Source organism: Carassius carassius, chromosome 15 (assembly GCF_963082965.1).
Source record: "Carassius carassius chromosome 15, fCarCar2.1, whole genome shotgun sequence".
Taxonomy (NCBI): domain Eukaryota; kingdom Metazoa; phylum Chordata; class Actinopteri; order Cypriniformes; family Cyprinidae; genus Carassius; species Carassius carassius.
The window spans coordinates 29,908,356-29,931,277 of NC_081769.1; the positions used below are offsets into that span (position 1 = coordinate 29,908,356).

The window sequence follows — 22,922 nt, forward strand, 5'->3', positions numbered from 1 at the left end:
GTGTTTACAGTGTTACTGAATATTGCCCAATTCAGATCCTGGAACCTGGAACCGGTACCTGGAATCCATGCTTTCCTCTCCACCATGTGGTGTCCTCTTTGGGTGGCATGTCAATCACTGACAAAATATCACCAACCTTGGTGAACAAAAACACATGCAAGCGATTAGCATGCAAACAGACGTGTGCGCATGCACACACGCACGCGCGCACACACACACACACACACACACACACAAACAAACATACAAATTAATTGTGCATTGAAACCATCAAAAACTCTTCATAAAAGTATATTAGCATAGAGCATGATGATTGAGTTCATATTTTTTCAACCACAAGCACGTCAGCAGCTTCAATTACTGTATGTGCACTGCAGACAAAACACTTCATATATTCTCAACAACATCCAGGCACAATCAGATTAACATCTCTATTCAAAAGCACTGTTGCGTGCTGAAATATGACCCAAATTAAAAAAAAAAAAAAAAAAGAGGAAGGGAAAAAAAATATCAGCTCCCATCTCTCAGTGGAGACCAGAGAAAGCATTAAGCCCGAGATGAGAGAAAAGATAAAAAGAACAAGAGAGAAACCAAAAAGGAAAAGTTTGTCGAAATAAATGGTTGAAGCCTTGCCTAATTCTAAAAAATTAACAGACAAACAGACAAATACAGCATTACTAAGTGGTTTTCTAAAGTGATTAGCAAAGTCATAAGGCAGTTCTAGAAGGTTTTTATGGTCTCGCCATGTAGTTAAAGCTAGCTAGCTAGAACAGTTAAAAAAATGATGTCATATCTATGCAAAGGACAGAAAGAAAGAAAGAAAAAGAGAAAGAAAGAAAAAGAAAAGGGGCCTGAATGTGTTCTAAGTTTGGGTCACCCCATTCTCTGGCCCAGAAAGTGTCGCTGTATATGGAGCAGCGTATAGGGAGGGGGACAGGAATAGACATGACGGAGGAGGAAGAGGAGAGAGGACGAAACAGTGTCCCAGGACCAGGCAGGCTGTGCATGCATGTGCAGAATAAGGACAGGAAGTGAAAAAGAGAGAACTCAAACTGGGTACAAGGTCTTCTGGAAGAGTTTGGAGTTTATGCTGTGGTTTGATGTACAACACTGAAAGGAGCTTTGAAAAAAGCTTTCATATGTCGCATCTCAAAGTCCTGTTTTAAAAGGAAGGGGACAAAATAAGTGGTCTGAGTACCTCAATAGAGATCTCATCGCTAGCCTGAGCAGTATATCGCTTGATGACGTGAGCAGCAGCGATGGCAGGGACGTTTAAAGATGCTTCTTCTTTCAGCAAGAACCTGTTGCCATGGTTGTCAATCTGTAGAGAGCATGAAAATCCATTAGCTGTAATATTGCATGACTTTAGGTAGCCAAAATCTCAAAGCAAAATTCCTGAAAAGTATCTTTTTAAAACAGATTCTGCCATTTTTTATAAAAAAGTGTGCGTGTTGGGATCGCTTGCGATACATTTATAATTTCACATAATTTCATGCTTATGTTGTTCCAAAAAGAAGATATTTTGAGAAATGTCTGTTTTCATCAGGCCATACATTGGAAGTCAATGGGCTCCAATGTTGTTTGGTTTCCAACATTCTTCAAAATATATTTTGTATTCCACAGAAGAAATAAACACACACAGGTTTGGAAAGTCTTGAGGGTGAACTATACCTTTAAATAAGTTTAATTTCGACATGCTTCCAAATTGCAGTTCTTATCTACTCTAATATATGTTTGCATTCTCATCTTTGCTCTGCTTGACTCTCACCTCCATCCAGGTGAGAACTGGCCCACAGTTCAGCTTATTGTCCACGATCATGGAGAGACGGTTCAGATATTCCGACAGCAGTGGTGTGAAGATCTGCGTGAACAACATGCATATTAAGCTCAACTGAAAGTCTCACTTATTTTATAAATGAAAATATTTTATATAAGATTCAGGTCAGTTAGATTTTTTAGTAAAGAAACAAATACTTTACTTTTATTAATGATGCAATAAATGTATTAAAAGTGTTAGCTCATTTAAGACAATTGTTTTAAAAGATTTAGATTTCAAATGTTCTTTTGAACTTTTGTATTCAAAGAAAAATAATTCTGATAAAAACTATTAAGCACTATTAAGTTTTCAACATTCAAAAAAGGTTCCTTGAGCAACAAATCAGAATATTTTAATTATTTCTGTAGGATCATGTGACACTGAAGACTGGAGTAATGACTGCTTAAAGTTCAGCTTTGTCATCATAGAAAAAAAAAGAAGACATTTTAACATTTTAAAACAGAAAACAATTATTTTTTATTGTAATACTGTTTCTCAATACTATATTTTTGATCAAATAAACATAAACTTGCTCAGCATAAGAGACTTATTTCAAAGACACTACAAAATCGTACTGAACCCAAACTTTTGTATCTAATGGTAATTAGAATCTACCAGATTTAATCTCATAATAAATGATTTTTTTTTAAATAATAATAATTATAGTGACATGAAAGATTAAGTGTTTTCCTTCTCAGCACTGTCCCTAAGTGTCCTGACACCAACCTACATAACTGGCTGATGACCTCAATACAGAGCAGCGAACTCAGTCAGCGGTAAAACGTTAGCTATGATGAAGCTAAATAAGAAAAAGAAAACATTAGTGTCCAGCGATGTTGAGCTCACCTCCAGCCGGTCTCCAATCTCGCATAGGGCAGGAAGGGCCAAAAGCTGCGAGTAACGGCGGTCGTAAATACACTGATGTAGGTGGGCGTCCAGTGTCCGGAACTCTTCGTATGTACGCCGCACCATCCACGTCTTACCCTAGATTTCAACATGAGAGAGAGAGAGTTGGGGAAAGAGGGGCAGAGAGAGGAGGGGGGAGTCAACAAATTACATGTTAACAGAAGAGAGGAAAAATGCATGATGCAAAACGATGTGTAGCCCGTTTGATACGGTCAGGCATGTGTTTTTTTTGTGTGTTTATTATTAGCGCTGACTGGGGCATGTGTGCCTACTCACCTGGCAGGACACCTGCACGAGGAAAACCAGATCTTTGGCACTGCCCGAGGTCCAGCTGGCATCGCTCTGTTCATTGGCAAACTGAAGCTGAAGGTGTAAAGAGCAGACATTAATTCATGAAGGTGCGAAGAAGTTCAAGCACACATAAACAAACATGTAAAGTCTTGCATCATAATTTAAGACTGCATATTTCCACCATAGCCACATGATATGTTGGAAGAACAATTGGTTGCATAAATTAGGCTGGTTTTGTGTTCACTGATCCTGATCTGACAAGTTATTATTGGATAAGTACATCTCAATGGGTGTTACATTTATCATGCACCTGCGTCCAAACATGATTGTGCATTTTATATTTACAGGGTGTAAATCCAATTTCTAGAGGCATTCGTTTGCACTTACCAAGTTTAATTTTTCAGATATTTTGAAATGAGTTGAAACACCAAAACATGTCCTGGATTGCATTGATTCTAATATCGCTTTTAGTCTGGACAGATAAATAAAAAAAAAAAACTGCGTGATATTCAAATTTTATGATATACAGCTACTTTCAAACACATGACTGTTTATGGGAAGCTGGAAACATCCCTTCACAATAATTCAAAATGCTGTACTCCGTGAGACAATTACTGTAATCCGTGAGATGTAAAAAGTCACTTTTATAAAAAGCTACTTAAGGTTTTATACAAAAATTTGATATTAATGCTTTTATTTAGCAAGGAGACATTAAATATAAAGCAGCATAACTGTTTACAACACTGATAATACTAATATGTGGGTACTAATAATACTAATGGGTTGCTCCTGCAACCCATCCTGATCACCTCTCCAATCAACCGCTCTCACCATTCACAACTCCTGCAACCAACCCTGAATGCCTCTCCAAACAACTGTTCACACCACTCACAACTCCTGCAACCCACCCTGAACACCTCTCCAATCAAGCGCTCTCACCATTCACACCTCCTGCATCCCCCCTCTCCCCCACACCTGCAATACAGATCAGCGAGGATGCGGTGCGCCAGGTCTTCAGGAAGCAGAAAAGGAAAAAAGCACCAGGCCCAGATTGTGTTACACCAGCCTGTCTGAAATCCTGTGCTGACCAGCTGGCCCCCATCTTCACAAAGATCTTCAACAGATCGCTGGAGCTGTGCGAAGTCCCTTCATGCTTCAAACGCTCCACCATCATCCCCATCCCAAAGAAATCCAAAATTACAGGACTAAATGACTACAGGCCTGTGGCTCTAACGTCTGTAGTCATGAAGTCATTTGAAAAACTGGTGCTGGCCCACCTGAAGGACATCACTGGACCCTTGCTGGATCCTCTTCAGTTTGCCTACAGAGCAAACAGGTCTGTGGACGATGCAGTAAACATCGGACTGCATTATGTTCTGCAACACCTAGACAGACCGGGGACCTATGTGAGGATCCTGTTTGTGGACTTCAGCTCTGCCTTCAACACGATCATCCCAAACCTCCTCCTGCCCAAACTAACTCAGCTCTCCGTGCCCACCTCCGTCTGTCAGTGGATCAACAGCTTCCTGACAGACAGGCAGCAGCTAGTGAGGCTGGGAAAATACACATCCAGCACCCGTACAATCAGCACCGGAGCTCCCCAGGGCTGTGTTCTCTCCCCACTGCTCTTCTCCCTGTACACTAACGATTGCACATCTAAGGACCCCTCTGTCAAGCTCCTGAAGTTTGCAGATGACACCACACTCATCTGCCTCATTCAGGACGGTGACGAGTCTGCTTACAGACAGGAGGTTAAAGAGCTGGCTGTCTGGTGCAGTCTCAACAACCTGGAGCTTAACACGCTCAAAACAGTGTGGAGATGATCGTGGACTTCAGGAGAAACCCCCCTGCACTCCCCCCACTCACCATCATGAACAGCACTGTGACTGCAGTGGAGTCATTCAGGTTCCTGGGCACCACTATCTCTCAGGACCTGAAGTGGGACATTCACATTGACTCCATTGTGAAAAAGGCCCAGCAGAGGTTGTACTTCCTTCGCCAGCTGAGGAAGTTTAACCTGCCACAGGATCTGCTGAAACAGTTCTACTCCACCATCATCGAATCCATCCTCTGCACTTCAGTAACTGTCTGGTTCAGCTCAGCTTCTAAATCGGACCTCAGAAGACTACAGAGGGTAGTCCGGACTGCTGAGCGAATTATCGGTACAACCCTCCCATCTATTCAAGAACTGTACTTATCCAGAGTGAGAAAAAGGGCTGTTAAAATCACTCTGGACCCCTCACATCCAGCACACTCCCTCTTTGAACTCTTGCCATCTGGTCGACGCTACAGAGCACTGAGCACCAGAACGACCAGACACAGGAACAGTTTCTTCCCTCAGGCAATCCATCTTATGAACAGCTGATAATAACTGTGGGACACACTACACTATTTATATTTATATACACTACACTTTTTATCCAACACACATACTTAGCGTACACGTAAATCTTTTGCACATAATATACATGTACATACATGGAACACACTATACTACTTATATTTATATTTATATAGACATACACTTATTTATCCAAACACACATACTTAGCGTACAGTTACAATTTTTCCACATAATATACATGTACATACATAAATGCTCTTTTTAATATACCTGCCATACATTGTCAATTTGTATATTGTCAATCCTTACCCACCTATTTGTATTTTTTTGTATTTTTTATTCCTTATTGTGTTTTTTTGTTCTGTCGCTGTTATGTTGCACTGCGGAGCTCTGTCACGAAAACAAATTCCTCGTATGTGTGAACATACCTGGCAATAAAGCTCATTCTGATTCTTAAATATCTCTTCAGTAGCAAATCAATCTTACAATGATTTCTGAAGGATCATGTGACATAAGAATGACTGCTAATATATATATATATATATATGTGTGTGTGTGTGTGTGTGTATTTAAACAGAAAACATTTATTTTAAATGGTAAACAATCAAACAAATGTAGCCCTGGAGAGTATTTAAATATGTATAACCATAGTCATGAAGTGTACCATGGCATTTCAAAGAACCATGGTACTAGTATGGTACATGGCCAAGAAATACTGTATTGCATTAGCAATTGCACAAAGAACAGAGGAACTGCAGAGAAAAAAAAAAAAGAGTAAAAAAAAAAACACGTAAAGGTCTTTTATTTTTGTCTTCAGGGGGTTTAAACACTAATGAGATGGACTCCCACTCCAGTCATGTTGTACGGTCAGTGCGCTCCAGGTGCTCTCGTGTGTGTGTGTATGTGTGGATGTGTGTGTACAAAGCTCAGCCATAATAAACACAAAATGCAGCACGAAAACACAAAACAATGCCACAGGGACACCGAATTACATTTTGAGAATAAATGTCTATCATTATGGCTGTAAACCTTCTTAAATGGATCACCGATTTTAGACAAGCTTAAACAAAGCACTTTGTGGCTGGCAGTTTATATGAGAAGAGCTCTGACATACTACAGTGTATCTGTGTAAGTAATTGTTTCCTCTTCCCTGTCAGAGCACACAAACAGTATCTGAATGTGTGTGTGTGTGTGTGTGTGTTTTACTGAAGGTCACAAAGCAAGCGACTGTATCATCCCGAGTCGATCTGTCTGTAGTGAAGTGACATTCAGCCAAGTATGGTGACCCATACTCAGAATTTGTGCTCTGTATTTAACCCATCCAAAATGCACACACACAGAGCAGTGAACACACACACACACTGTGAGCACACACCCGGAGCAGTGGGCAGCCATTTATGCTGCGGCGCCCGGGGAGCAGTTGGGGGTTCGGTGCCTTGCTCAAGGGCACCTAAGTCGTGGTATTGAAGGTGGAGAGAGAACTGTACATGCACTCCCCCCACCCACAATTCCTGCCGGCCCGGGACTCGAACTCACAACCTTTCGATTGGGAGTCCGACTCTCTAACCATTAGGCCACGACTTCCCCTTACCACGACTTCCCCTGTATGCTGATATCTGCTTGTTTTTTACTAATTACCCTAAATGTCGAACTCTAACTGTGATGTATATTGACAGCTGAACATGTACATCACTAAAACACGAACAAAAAATAATATTAATGTCATAGCTTTAAATCAGGTTCTGCATTCCTGGTAAATAATCTTTTTTACTCCCAAGTATGGTATAAATAAGTATTAATGCCAACATAGGCAATATTTTTAGGTATCATAATTGTGCTCCTAATGTAAAACACCATCTTTTGGGCAAAATAATAATATGAATAATAATCAAAATAAAAAAGTTGAATAAGTAAATGAAAATGAAACCAATTTTGCAAACAAATGTGACCTATAGGGCTGGGCGATATAAAAAACTTCCATTTTTATAACACTTTAGTGGAGAGCTAACAAATTTCTTCTTAATTAGACAAGATCTTACCTCGATAGAACCGAAGCCCACATTTTCATAGTGAAAGTGGGCACAGTCAACAAGCTTGGGGAAGTGACCTTTCACAACAGAAAGCCTGGAATCACAATCAATATATGAAATGAGTTAACTCATCATATACTCTATGTTTATCAGTTACAAGTAGAGAAAACTTTCAAACTATGTTTAACTTGTTTGGTTAATCAAATAAGTCATTGTAGCAAATAGCACTATGACTATTTCTCAGCCTTAGGATTTTTATCTGGAAAACAATTAAATGAAACAAAAATATCCTAAAGACTTCTCAGGGCTCTGGCAAACACCCACAAGTTTTGCATAGGACAGTACTATGCACATTTTCTTCAGCTCTAGTTTGTTTTTTCAAATTCCACCAAATGTAGAAGCTCTCTAGGGCAGCTTTCAGTAAGCTACTCATGGACACCACAGGGAAACTTTGCATCTACTTATCAGTTATTTCATGCAGAAGTGAAACTCAAGTTCTTCCTGTTTTAGAGTGTGTTCAGAGCTTGTGAACCTGAGCTACAATGCTGACAGTAAAACGGCCCTTCACTTAATTAAAGGGATCGTTCATCTAGAAATGAAAATGTGATGTTTACCTGCTTACCCCCAGGGCATCCAATATGTAGGTGACTTTGTTTCTTCAGTAAAACACAGACGAAGATTTTTTACACAACCCGTTGCGGTCTTATAATGGAAGTGGATGGGAATTAAAGCTAAGTATACAATAAAACAAAAACATACACAAACAAAACCAAATTAAACCCTGCGGCTGGTGATGATACGCTGATGTGTAAAGACACAAAACAATCGGTCTGTGCAAGAAACTGAACAGTATTTATATCGTTGTTTAACTCTGATTCACACAATGTCCGAACTGTTAGAACTCTCTTGAGCACGTTCTTAGCAGCAGGAGCGTGAGGCGTCTTCTTCTTCTTCTTGCTTTATGGCGGAGCACAGACTTATAAGTGCATTACTGCCACCTATCTCTCAAGTGGACCATTTACACTATATATACAATCTCAATAAGGAGTGTCAATGGTCCATTTGAGAGATAGGTGGCAGTAATGCACTTATAAGTCTGCCATTTGCCATAAAGCAAGAAGAAGTAGAAGCCTCCCTTACACATCAATCTATGGTCACGTTTTTTTTTTATTATTGTATCTTTTAACAGTGATTCCCATACACTTACATTATAAGACTGATAGATTGCAACGGTTTCAGTTAAAAATCCTGGTCTGTGCTCTACTGAAGAAACAAAGTCACCTACATCTTGAATGCCCTGGGGGTAAGCAGAGAAACATTAAATTTTTATTTTTGGGTGAACTATCCCTTAAATATCAAACCTAAATATAGTTAATATCTTTTTTGTCTAAAACCTTTAAGGCTATTTTATTCTTTATTTTGATTGCTTGGTCTACACCTGAGTTTGAGGGTCCTGGTTACTATTCAAGGGCCTGCAAGGTGGGCACCTGAGTTAAGAAAGGTGCTTAGGAATAGAGCTCTATGATTTCCAATGCGAAAAAACAAGGACAGAATTGTGGAATCAATCCAGTCATAAATATGGAATTTACTGTGTAATGTGGAATGTCAAGGAATTTGTACACAACCAGACTGGTATACACTGCTATTGAAAAATGAAATATTTTTGAAATATACAGGTCTACAACACTATCTCAAGCACACGCGATGCTTGTGGTGTTTTCAGTGTCTACCAGCTTATGAGAGGACTTGAATTTCATCCCTAGAGCTGCTCTAGCTCACTCATTGAAACATTATTTTAAAATTGTAGAGAATTTTTAAAAAACAAAAATTTAAGATTTTTCATAATAAACATGTGTGCAGCACATTGTTTGCCAAGAAATCAAAGAAACTGTTCAAATTTCATTTGACTCCTATTTAAAGGATTTGCATTAAATGAAACCAGAAAATGTAAAAGATAACACAATTTCAGAAAAAATAAAAACCTATCATACAACCTATCTTATTGATACACAATTGATACATTTTTCTTTAATTAAAAATTAAAATAAAATACAGAGACTTAATAAAAAAAAATTTAAGAAAAAAGATTTCACAGAGCCTAATGGAGAGACACGCACCTTTTACTCATCTTCCCCTTCAAGTTGGCTGTGGTTCCCACCGATCGGGTCCCAGACTCCCCAGAACTGTCCAGATTATCAGTGCTTCGAGCCTGAGAGATGGGGAATGAGAATTAGAAGAAACAGTTTTTATAATGGGTTCTGATGGGATCATTCAACAACACAGAGATCAAAGTCATCCCTGTTTCAAGAGCAAAAGAATAAGGGTTAGTTCACCCAGATAGCAAAATTATTTAATTAATAACTTACCCTCATGTTGTTTCAAACCAGTAAGACCTCCGTTTATCTTCGGAACAGAGTTTAAGATATTTTAGATTTAGTCCGAGAGCTCTCAGTCCCTCCATTGAAGCTGTGTGTACAGTATACTGTCCATGTCCAGAAAGGTAAGAAAAACATCATCAAAGTAGTCCATGTGACATCAGAGGGTCAGTTAGAATTTTTTGAAGCATCGAAAATACATTTTGGTCCAAAAATAGCAAAAACGCTGACTTTATTCAGCATTGTCTTCTCTTCCGTGTCTGTTGTGAGAGAGCGTTCAAAACAAAGCAGTCTGGATATCTGGTTCACGAACGAATCATTCAGTTCACCAAATCGAACTGAATCGTTTTAAACGGTTCGCATCTCTAATACGCATTAATCCACAAATGACTTAAGCTGTTAACTTTTTTAATGTGGCTGACACTCCCTCTGAGTTCAAACAAACCAATATCCCAGAGTAATTCATGTACTCAAACAGTACACTGACTGAACTGCTGTGAAGAGAGAACTGAAGATGAACACCGAGCCGAGCCAGATAACGAACAACAGACTGACTCGTTCTCGAGTCAAGAACCGTTTCTGTCAGACGCGTCCAATTCGAGAACCGAGGAGCTGATGATACTGCGCATGTGTGATTCAGTATGAAGCAGACTGACACACAGGGCGTCTAAACCGAACTGATTCTTTTGGTGATTGATTCTGAAGTGATTCTGTGCTAGTGTTATGAGCGCGGGTAAACCGAAGGCTTGAATCAAGGGCAATCATCGCAAATGACACAGCAGTTCAGTCAGTGTACTGTTTGAGTGCATGCATTACTCTGGGATATTGGTTTGTTTGAACTCAGAGGGAGTGTCAGCCACATTAAAAAAGTTAACAGCTTAAGTCATTTGTGGATTAATGCGTATTAGAGATGCGAACCGTTTAAAACGATTCAGTTCGATTTGGTGAACTGAATGATTCGTTCGCGAACCGGATATCCAGACTGCTTTGTTTTGAACGCTCTCTCACAACAGACACGGAAGAGGAGACAATGCTGAATTAAGTCGTCGTTTTTGCTATTTTTGGACCAAAATGTATTTTCGATGCTTCAAAAAATTCTAACCGACCTTCTGATGTCACATGGACTACTTTGATGATGTTTTTCTTACCTTTCTGGACATGGACAGTATAGCGTACACACAGCTTCAATGGAGGGACTGAGAGCTCTTGGACTAAATCTAAAATATCTTAAACTGTGTTCCAAAGATAAATGGAGGTCTTACGGGTTTGAAACAACATGAGGGTAAGTTATTAATTACATAATTTTGCTTTCTGGGTGAACAAACCATTTAATGACAAACATACTTTGGAGAAAATAGATGAGAAATCCTTAATCAGCAGTGATATTATGGAGATGATTCTCAGCAGATCACTTTGATTTTAATGTCCAAATCAAACTAAGATAATTACTAAGGGAGCAGCAAGCAGCTTGTGAAGTGACCGGGACAGTTGTCATCTGACCTCTGTTCTCATTGAGAATAAAAGCCAAGCATTTACATCAAACTTCCAAGCAGACATTTTTAGGCCTCTATGCAAAATGAATATCATATATGAGATTTTTGATTGACAGCGGTGTGATAAGAGCATCAAAATATGAATCTCCTAATAATAAATTGTGGTAACACTTTATTTTGACAGTTCACTTTAGACAATCTACTAACAGTAAGTAACTACATACAACTAGCAGTCATTAGAGTATTAGTAAACGGTGTGCTTAATATCTTCTAACACTTTATTTTGATGGGTCCACAAAATACAACATATGAGAAACTTTGCAAATGTATGTCAACTTATTTTCTAACCCTAAACCTGACCAAACAGTCTACTCAAGAGTTAGTAGACATATAGTTCCAAATGAATGAAATTTCCTTTGACATGTAGTAGCAAATTTATTTCTAGAATATCTAAAGTGGGCTATCAAAACGGTCTAACCTAAATTTGAATTATTAATGCGGTGTATACACTTCAGAAATAGGATTTTTATATTTATAAATATCTAAAATAAATGTTAAACTATATGTTTTCAGATGTGTAAAATAAAGGGAGATTTTTTAAATTATATTCATCGAGATGTATAAAGATACTTTAGATTATTAGCAGTAGTATTTCAAATACAGAAACAATCAAAAAATAAAAGGTACTTTAGATTATAAAAAGAACAAAATAAAAAAAAAAGTACATCAATCATTTTATCAAAAATGATCTGATTTAAAATATCTCATACATAATACAATTTTATGGCAACTGTTTTTCCATTAAACAGTAAAATGTAGTTTTCAACATTCTTTCATTTTTCTGTTTTGCCTCGAGCTTTACAGCTGATGCTGTTAGGAAATATGACGTGACGTACAGCTCTGAAAAGTTCAGAGCAGTCACTAAGTTTTAGAGTTCTCTGGGCCTTAGAGCAAGAGCTGCGCACACACTGGATGTTTCCTTCCTTATTATTTACATCTTTTTATTCTTGTCCTTGATGAATTAAAGCCCTGGTGAATCATGGCTCAGTCATGACAGGCAGTTTCGATGGAAACACTGCCACGGGAGCATTTGGTTGCGAGACAGCACTTCCCCGAACCCCTCGGGGGAAGAACAGATCTCTGCAGTCCTCCTTTAGGTTTGCACAACACCAAACAGTCACAGATGAGTTTAAACACTGAATGAGGGATGACAAGAGTGGATCTGCCTGCTGCTTTACCCAAAGCAATCCTTGTATTCTCCCGCAAAGGGATGGCAAATTAGGAAAGGCCAGCACATTGATAAGCCAATCATTTTAAAGGCCATGATTAGATTGATTGAAGCACTGTGCATGTGGCAGTATGGGACAAAGGAAGTGTTGGACACTTCTATCAAACTTACCTTTATTGCTAGCTGCTCTCCCCTGGGCAAGAAACCTTTGGAGATGGTCAGTAGTGCATAAGCATATTTAACAAGATTAAACCTATACTGTACTGTTAAGAAAGCAGATCTTAGTGTGTTCCTATAGAATCCCAATGATAACAATTAACCCCTCAGTATGTGTGCTTACTAATCAAGCAGAATGCAAAGCAAAAGCACTGGTGCTGTGTAAACAAATATTGTGTTTGGATTTGCATGCTGTAACTCTTAGAGGAGACAAGGAAGCAAAGCTGAAAACACTGACAGACTTACCTCAAAAGATAAAATCACTTCCTGACCACAAGGCCCACAACTCTTGATCAGAGTTATTACTGATAAATAAAACTGTTACAAAAACTAGGAAAAAGAAATCTAGCACTACAAAGAGTAAGTGAAAATTAAGTAATCTTAAGCTATAAACTTACACTAAGACATAAAGACACAGAAACTGTACTGAAAAAAATGATCTTGTGTAATAAAATATGCATAGTATTTTACACAAGAAAATATCATTATAATATATATTATATATATAAAAAATAAAAATAGAGAAAGTAAATCTAGAAACAACCACTAAAACTAAAGATAAAAATAATAATAATAATAATTTAGGTGGCCAAAACTTTAGAATTGAAAATAGATGAAACTGAAATTGAAAGTCATATTAAAAAAGAAACATTTTCAAAAACAGCCCTGCCCCCGATACATAAAAAAAAAACAAATCTTCTGACCCAACCTGCTTCCAGAACCCCACATTCTCCAGTCGTTTTTTGGATTGAGCACACATTCCTCAATCTGATGATATCTCGGCCCTCACAACACAAGGCTTGAAGATCAGCTGAGATCTCAGAGGAGAGATGTCGGCCAAATCAGTGACACTGAGAAGAGCTGCCTGCCAATGTCTCGCCTATAAATCAGTGGAAATATATCGCACACTTACACCGCAGTGCACAGGTCTGTCTGAAGAGTCACATTGATTGTGTGTCACTCATTATTAGGCAGCGTTCCCTCTCTGTCTCTGACTGACACAAGGGTTACTGAGGTAGTCAACATTCCTGCAGCAAAAGCAGCATTTGTAGACACTATCATGTGTCTTTCTTAAAAACTGACAACATTTACTGTCAAAACTATTTTTGTTCCGTTACCTTAATATAAATAAAAAATAAAGTAAGATTTGAAGTAATATTTTCATTCAGCAAGTATTTTAAGAAAATCTGCTCTTTAGATCTGTCTATTCAAAGAATTCTGACAAAAACTATGTATCACAGTTTCCTAGGGTTGGGTACCGAAACCCGGTACCAATATGGCACCGGTACCTATTGAACCGGTATGCACCGAACTGAATCAGCACGCAGATTTCGGTGCTTCATTTTGGTGCCTCTTAAATGCCTGAGCAATCGATTGAAATATTTGTCTTGGTTCTCCGAAATGTACACACGAAGCATGGGCGTCGCTAGGCTTTTTTTAGTGGGGCTTCATAAACTGTACACAAATTTGCAATCGCCTCAGAGTCAGTCTACTTAAATGCCATATGAAAACGGTGGCAGATCTGTCTTCTCTCTGTCTTTCAGCGCGCTCTTTAATCCAGACCGCGCGGAGCAGCACGAGCGGACTCAAATACAAACAGAGGACACAAGGTGTGTGTTTATCGATAGATTGTTAGAATATATCTGTGCAGTTCTTTGTCATAAATACTGTTTACAAAAGGTCAAGAGGGAGCAGTTGGTTTCCCATCTACTCTAATGTTTCGCTGCATTCACCACTCATCACACCTCTTAACACATATGAACGTTTAGTTAAAATGAGTGCTGTCTGTCACTGTCTTTAATCACTTCTGTGTATGACTGTATAGCTCGTTCTTTATAAAGTAGCAACAATGTCATTTGTAAAGTAGCCTACAGTCTTAGGCACATTAGTATTTTCACCCCAAAAAAGGGGTTTAGGCCAGTTATTTATATCTTTTGCTGTAGTGTGTCAGTAGGAAATATCAGTTTACATTTCATACACAGAAGTGATTAAAGACAGTGACAGACAGCACTCATTTTAACTAAATGTTCGCGGTCACTGTTCAAAGTCATACGGGTTCGGGCACCATAATACATCTAAAAAAATTCATTAAAACAGCTCGACACCGCTTTAACTTGGCACAAAGTTCTGGAAAAACTGTGCCCAGATCTTTTCCCATCCCTTCTCCTCTCTAGTCTAAAACCGTGACCGTGTCGACTGTCACTTTATGTTCGAAAATCTATTGCACGAATCAAGTACGAATCAACCAACACAAGTTTCGAAAACGAAAATAAGAAAATGATTTTAACGACCTTTTCTCGGAGCGTGTCCAGGTTTTTTTTTTTTTGAACAGGCGTCACACAGCAACTGCAGCTTCGGACAAACACGCATAACAGCAAATAATACTTCTGCACAATGTTTCTCTTTTTACAACAGAAATGTGAATTCAGCCAGTATTCAGTCTCATACAGTTTCGGGCTTCAATCACCTAGGGCTATCAAAATAGCTGAAAAAACTAAATTCGAATTTTTTACTTAAATATGATCAAAATTCGAATTGTAGTCGAATTTTAAATGCATAATTTCAGTTAGGGTGAAGAAAAGCTTTTTGCTTCTCTTCTGAGGCTCAAGATAGCGCATCGAGCAAAATATTACTGCATGTTTATTCAAAGCATTAGAATACATGACTGTGAAAAAAACATCATATTTAAAATAATGTTTATGAACCAATTATTATTAATTAAGTTGCTTAAAGAACTATAAACAAAACAGCATCATGTATGCATGCATTGTTAAATAAATACAAAGGGCGGAAAACCAGTCACACAGGATACATTTTTTCATTTAAAAACATGAGATGCGCGAAATATGCGTTCTGTGTGAACGGCTTGGTTTCAGTTTTGATGTAAACAAGATCTTCTCCACATTTATTATTTGTTTTTTTTTTAAGTGGCTTCAACTGGATAGGCTAACATAACCTTATAATGCAATGACACATATATTGTCATCACATCTCGTGTGCCTTTGAAAGTTGTGTAGACACAGCTGTGTGCGCGGCGAGATGGAATGGAACACGTACCGGGGCTCATAAGGCAGCTTCCTTAATGCACACCTAAAATTCATATGCGCATTCGAATGTGGATTTTTATTTTAAATTCGACGAATATTAAAAAAAAAAATTTTTTTGATAGCCTAAGAAAATCGCCTATGCGATTTTTTTGTTGTTGTTGAAATTTAAATCGTAAACACAGCCATGTTGAAGCCTGCAGTAAATGTTTTGCATTATGGCAGTCCGCTCTGCTTATTGTTTTTCGAAAATGTTGCACTCCTGTTTGTCATTTTGCACGTAACTTCACGCCAATAAATCATCAGAAATATTGGTCTTTACCAATATATTGAATCTTTACATTCCTCCTGCCTGTTGTCCGTGGATTTACCTATATTTGGTGTTATTTGCCGTATAAAACTTTAGACATGCAAAATCGATTTTACAATCGATTCAATGAACACTCGTCACTCAAATCAAACAGGATTTTTTTCACAAAAGTGACAGCCAAAGAAAGTAAGTAAACGTTCTCTCATTTGTAGGTTGCATTGATACGTAGCGGTGGATGCATGTAAAACAGTACCTCATTTTTTTTCTCACCTGAAATTCATGCAATAAACATGTTTTTGACAAAGATTTAAATTTTTTGTGGTCTATATAGCCTGCATCAAAATGAGGTTTGCAAAGATGCGCCCGAAGGCACGGGTTGAAGACCCAGTCAGTGACGTCACGATATGCTAATTTGTTTAAATTAATACCGACGTCATCACCATCACAAAAATTTACTTTTTTTTTTTTTTCATTGAAACTTGAAAAAAAAAAATATATAGACCGACCTACCGACCTTTTTTTTTTATATTACTGTTACTGCAAACCAAAATATTTTTAAGGATGGCCTAAGTGTAATAATATTATCAGTTTTACAGTATTTTTTGATCAAATTAATGGAGTCTTGGTGAGCATGACACTTGTTTTATAAATATTTGTTAAAATATTACCAACAACAGACTTTTGAACGATATCTATATAGCATAATACAGTAAAAAACTCTGAAACAAATTAAAAGAACATCAAAATATGACTTGCTCAAAGACAAACTGATAAATATCTATGCTGAAAGCTAATTTGAATCAATACACTGGCCCAATTTTTATTGCATATTGTGTGCTGAAACCAGGAGACTTGCCTTGTCCAGCTGTGAAACAGTTCCAAAGAAAACATGCCTGGATCTCCAAAGAGGCAGTAAGCTTTTATTCAACCCACAATAAAGACTACATTTCAAACTTTAAGTGTGTGTAGCCACGGTAAACGCAGCTGGTTTTAACCAAGGCCACAGTGATGTTATGCAAACAAAAACCTGGCGGACCCGCTGTAAGATTTACAGCAAACAACACACCTGGCGGCTGGCATATGGGTTCACCTGAGATAAAGCTGGAATGGTAACATGCTAAATCACCCACGTCCATCTCTTCTCTGCTGTAAGATAAAGTAGGCATAAATTGCACTAATCTACCAAACCTTCTCAACCAGTCAGTAAAGCTGGCCAATCCATGCCATTTCTCTTGAGGTAACCTCATACATGTTCGCCATGACTGGTTTATGTTTCTCTGACACAACACACAGCAAGCTGCTCTCGACAGCTGATTCAAATCTTACATGTTAAAAACATAAAAGCACTCAAATTTATAATGCATCACCCAACTAACCAATTAAACCCTAAGCTAACTAGGTAAATATTTCCACATTCAGATACTGAACCGTCCTTGCTCTCATACTGCTTCATACCTTGAGCATTCTCTTCCTCTTGAACATTTCTTCTGTTGTTGATTCCGTGAGGCAGAATTACGGAGGTCAACAAGGTTGTGTACTAGCCACACTTCAGTTGTCATCACCTCTCTACGTCATTGCTTCACCAATTCAGATGTGTCAGTTCGTTCTCTTGTGGTCAGACCCTCCACAGATATGTGCAGATGGGTGGGCTTTCCTTGGAGAGTCCCATAAGCAAAAACAGAATGAACTCTCTCGTCACACACTCGTCTATCTTTCCTTTCTTACCGACTCAGACACACAAAAAGCTCACGTTCAGAGGCACCTGTTGAATATTTGATGTGGCGATCTGAAAGCTCTGTAACTCCTCAGCTGTTGGTAGGAAGAGAAGGGCTGCTCGTATGACAGAGCTTTTGTGCCAATCTCTCCACTCGCTTTAGGACATGTTAGGGATGTTCAGGCTCTCTTATTTAGATGTGTCCTGGTAGTTCAATAAAGAAATATAAATACATCCCAGTTTAAACTAGGGCTGCACCATTTATCAAAATATAACCAAATGTTTTTACTACATTTTCTAGATTTTCACCCCAAATTGTGCATCCTTAATTTAAAATGTTGGCTGAATGACTTAAGATGAAAAATCCTCAGTGTTGATCTAGCAGGCATCTATTTGCAGTTATCTGTAATCAGTCATATTTCTGAGTGAAACATCATTAAAAAAAACAATCGGTGCAATATATCTAAAATGGGACTAATAAATTGAAGAAGTAGTAGGCATCCGTCTATTTTGGGAGACAATAAAGCATTAAGAAAGTAAACTGGGTTTCATTGGGACTTAAAAAATTAGATCACTATATCCTTATCCCTCCATTTAAAATAAATGGTTTACACAAGTTCCGAGCATCCAATCTGACCCTGGATTTTCATACATCAGAACCGGACTACTCAAAGACTATTTTGGTCATCCAATAATCAATGTCCAGTTTCCCTGTCCTTTCACCAGCTTTCCAGAAGATAAGCATAGACAACTCACAAACAAGGGCTCTTCTAACTCACTCAGACAGACATTCGAAGTAATGCCGCATTTCCACCGAAATTACCCGGAACATTTGTACCAGGAACTTTTTTTCCCAGGAACTTCCCCCCCCCCAGACCTGTTGCTTTCTGCGTTTCCACCGCGGTGTAAAGTACCGGGAAGATTAGGCAAATAGACTGGTGACGTAGGTCTGCGCGCATTTCTCAATACAAAGTACTCTGATTTTGGACGTGCATCCTCGGTAGTGCGGACTTTGTGCATTCGTCTCGGGAGTGTGATGTCCGCGACGACGCAAATCCAGTAAATCTGCAAACAGCAGCATATACTTGAAACTTCAGTCAGCTGGCCATGGCTACTATTTTCCTCTCTGTATATTTACAATAAAACGAAATAGGATATCAAATACCACTGCCTCCTTTCGTTTTCATTTAAGCATAATAACAGCTGCAGAAATGTACTTAGTTCAGGGATATGTGTATATATACAGCCATTACAATGAAACGAAATATTATATAGATTTGCCTTTTTTATTTTCATTTTAACATATAGATAAATTGAATACAGACCAAAGATAACCTGTTAGATTTACCCAAAACGAATTATATTTTATGTTTAACCACTAAAGAGACATCAGAGCCAGCGGCACACATCAGAAGTTCTAGCCGAGGTGAGGCTGCTTCTCGGCGGATAGATGAACACTGAGCTCCCGCTGGTCGCGTGGAGCTGACCGTCTCTGAGATCGGCGAAACACATTTTTAAATAGGCGCTGTCTTTATAAATAAACCACAGATTTGAGTTTTAAACAACTACATTCTCGCCTGAAATACTTTTAAAATTACATTTCATGACACAATAAAACAGTAATATTTTGAACATGATCCGAATAAATGGTGGTTGAACTCAATCAATCCTGCGTGAACTCAACTCGCTTTACTGCAATTTTCCTCTCAGTATATTTACAATAAAACGAAATAGGATATCAAATACCACTGCCTCCTTTCGTTTTCATTTAAACATAATAACAGCTGCATAAATGTACTTAGTTCAGGGATATACAGCCATTACAATGAAACTAAATATTATATAGATTTGCCTTTTTTATTTTCATTTTAACATATAGATAAATTGAATACAGACCAAAGAAAACCTGTTAGATTTACCCAGCAGCTGAATTATATTTTATGTTTAACCACTAAAGAGACATCAGAGCCAGCGGCACACATCAGAAGTTCTAGCCGAGGTGAGGCTGCTTCTCGGCGGATAGATGAACACTGAGCTCCCGCTGGTCGCGTCGAGCTGACCGTCTCTGAGATCGGCGAAACACATTTTTAAATAGGCGCGGTCTTTATAAATAAACCACAGATTTGAGTTTTAAACAACTACATTCTCGCCCGAAATACTTTTAAATTTACATTTCATGACACAATAAGAGTAATATTTTGAAAATGTTGATCCGATTAAATGGTGGTTGAACTCCACCAATGCTGCGTGAACTCAACCAATCAGGATGTTTAGCGGCCAAGTCCCGCCCCCGAAAGTTCCGGAACTTTGAAAAAGTACCACCTCGCCAGCAGGGACTTTCTGAGGGGCATTTTTTTACCCGGAACTTTATTTAGTTCCTGGTTCCTGCGGTGGAAACACACCGAGTACCAGGCCAAAGTCCCTAGTTCCTGGGTAAAGTTCCTGCGGTGGAAACGGGGCATAAGATACAGAAGAAAAGGCAAAAAAGGGACACAGATCAGGAACATGAACATAAACAAAAGACACGGGTCTCATTCACAAACATGTCTTTCATATAACCAGTGTTTAAGCCGGTTTATTGTGGGAATTATAATTAATAAAAGTTACATTTATCACTTAAATTTATTTGAAATTCACAATAAAACTCATTACAGAACTTTCGTAGCTTTGAAAAGAAACTTATTGTAGGTTCACTTATTTTTTTTTTAAGGTTTATTTTTGCCATTTTCGACTTTCATTATAATAGGACAGATCAGAACTGGCAGGAAGTGAAGTGGGAGAGAGATCGGGGCAGGATCGGGAAAGGTCCTCCAGTGGGGATTCAAGCCTGTAGCGCAATGGCACTATACGTCGGTGCGCTGTCCACAAGGCTATTGGCACTGATGTAGGATCAATTAGTTAGTCAATTTCTTATAATATAATATAATATAATACATGAAACCAAGTTCAATTAGACTTATTGTAGAATCACTTTTATTATAACAAGTAACTAAATGACCCTACTAATTTCAAAGCAACAAAAGTTAGAACAGTTAAAATCAGAAGGAGTTCTGCATTAATGAAGCCGATAATGTTATCTAGGACTATATAAAAAAAAAAATATTTTGCATTTCAACTAGTTTTGAAATTGGATACGAAACGGACAAAAAGTACATGCAGAGACTGACAAATATAGGAGAGGTTGTATGAAAGCCCTTATCTGGACATAGGTGTGTAATATGCAAATAACTTTAAGAAGACACGCCCTTCCTCATTTAGAATAAACTGGATTGATTAACAAATGACGGTAAAAAAAAAAAATCACATTTATGAGTGAATGAGACCCAAGAAGGCGAAAGCAGCATGCACAGTTAAGAGGATGGGTTCAAACCCTGCAATTTGCCAAATGTATCTGAATCATCTTAATGATTTTATCAGTTTACTGTTCCTCTCGCTCAGTTCATAACTGTATAAATGGAGTCAGAGTTGATCCCATCCGAAGTGTGAAGTGCTTTTGGCTGCGGAGCGGCACTTACCGGACACGTCTGCCAGGCTCATCGTTCTCACAAACATGGTGCATTTCCGAACCCACTGGGGTCCTGCCACTTGACACAGAAAAGGAGAATAAAGGCCATTTAATGTCAGCCATGAGTCTGCACTATAATCTCAAACACACAAGAAGCTGCCATAACCCAAATACTGTGGATTATGAAAATGCATGAATGAGCCAGCATGATAACAGCAAGAACAGTGAGAATTGCTTATATGGAAATAAATATTGCATCAGCTCCATGTGCAACTAGTGGAAACTTGTTTTACTCATATTTAGCTTTTCGATACAGATTTATTCACCTCAAGCTGAGGTTCTAGCTATCTTTTGTTGTTTAAAACTGGATTTTAGTACCACAATAATTTAACCATCCTGACATTTATATGTTTTGTCTGGCCAGCGAGAGAAATGAAAGCAGTGCATGGAAGATTTTAAGAGTATGTCTTTAATTAACATGTAAATGAACTCCTGTAATGATGTGAAATGCCTTGTGCTTTACAAGGTCAGTCTCATGTAGAGCTGAACTGCAGACGGCAGTAAACAAACGCAAAGGATCCATGAGTCCTCCAGGCAGGAATTCTCTGGTATGGGGAGTATTCTGCAGCCATGGCAACGAGTGATGTAGGAATGAAATGTTTTTTTGTAAGAAGTATTTTTCGGCCCGTGTGAGAGTTGTGCCAAGTTCAGCCAGTTAACAAAGACTTTAAGGCCAAAAGCCTACTTAAGTACACAAAACATGAACGCTTGGGCACTGCAAGCACGCTGATCCGTTCTACATAATCCACATGCTTTATTGAATTAAAAAAAACTTATTTCTCTATATCATTTAACTAACTTTCTCAGCAAGAAAATCTTTAAACATGAGCTCCGTTATGACATTAGGTTTACTGAAAGAGAAAACTAACCACAGATGGCATTCGTTTATCTGAATAATGCCATAGTGCTTCTTGCAGTAATGCTGATTCAACATGTTACTTGTGTGTTAATGCGGTTGTTTTGAGCAAATTCAGGTCATAGATTTGAATCTATCTAGTTAAACAAACAATTTTATTTATTTTATGTATTACTTAAAATTCACAAACATATAAAAAAAATGATATACATACACAAACATATACATATAGATAGATAGATAGATAGATAGATATATATATAGATATATATATATGTCTATCTATCTAACTATCTATATCTATCTAAATATAGATAAAGATCTAGATATAGATCTAGATATTATAAAGCATTAAGACTTCAAAAGGACAATTTAAAAGATTTGTACAAGAAGCTAAAATGCAATTATCAATAAAGCAGAAATCCTTAGAATCTGTCAATATCTTAAATATAAAAAACATAATGGTCACACTTTATTTTAGGGTCCAATTCTCACTATTAACTAACCATTAACTATGACTTTTGCCTCAGTTAACTCCTTATTTGCTGCTTATTAATATTTTATAAGGTAGTTGTTAAGTTTAGGGTATTGGGTAGGATTATGGATGTCATGCATTATATGTACTTTATAAGCACTAATAAACAGCCAATATGTTAATAATAGACATACTAATAAGCAACTAGTTGTGAATTGGACCCTATACTAAAGTGTTACCAAAATAATAATTAAAAAAA

General features: G+C 37.9%; 1 protein-coding gene across 8 annotated transcripts in view; it reads right to left on the reverse strand.

Annotated features, from left to right (window-relative positions):
• LOC132158833 (rho GTPase-activating protein 33-like) overlaps positions 1 to 22,922 on the reverse strand; it is a 65,915-nt gene that overhangs the window by 21,704 nt on the left and 21,289 nt on the right. For 4 of the 8 annotated variants that reach the window (XM_059568422.1, XM_059568424.1, XM_059568421.1 and 1 more), the window contains exons 2-10: positions 21,283 to 21,351; positions 12,655 to 12,689; positions 9,505 to 9,596; positions 7,397 to 7,481; positions 2,999 to 3,085; positions 2,663 to 2,800; positions 1,769 to 1,861; positions 1,199 to 1,321; positions 59 to 136 (exon numbers count right to left, since the gene is read on the reverse strand). In XM_059568422.1, coding sequence (XP_059424405.1) covers positions 59 to 136; positions 1,199 to 1,321; positions 1,769 to 1,861; positions 2,663 to 2,800; positions 2,999 to 3,085; positions 7,397 to 7,481; positions 9,505 to 9,596; positions 12,655 to 12,689; positions 21,283 to 21,351 — 800 coding nt within the window. The remainder of the gene's footprint in view (positions 1 to 58; positions 137 to 1,198; positions 1,322 to 1,768; positions 1,862 to 2,662; positions 2,801 to 2,998; positions 3,086 to 7,396; positions 7,482 to 9,504; positions 9,597 to 12,654; positions 12,690 to 21,282; positions 21,352 to 22,922) is intronic. The other 4 variants (XM_059568428.1, XM_059568427.1, XM_059568426.1 and 1 more) reach the window with 3 other exon arrangements.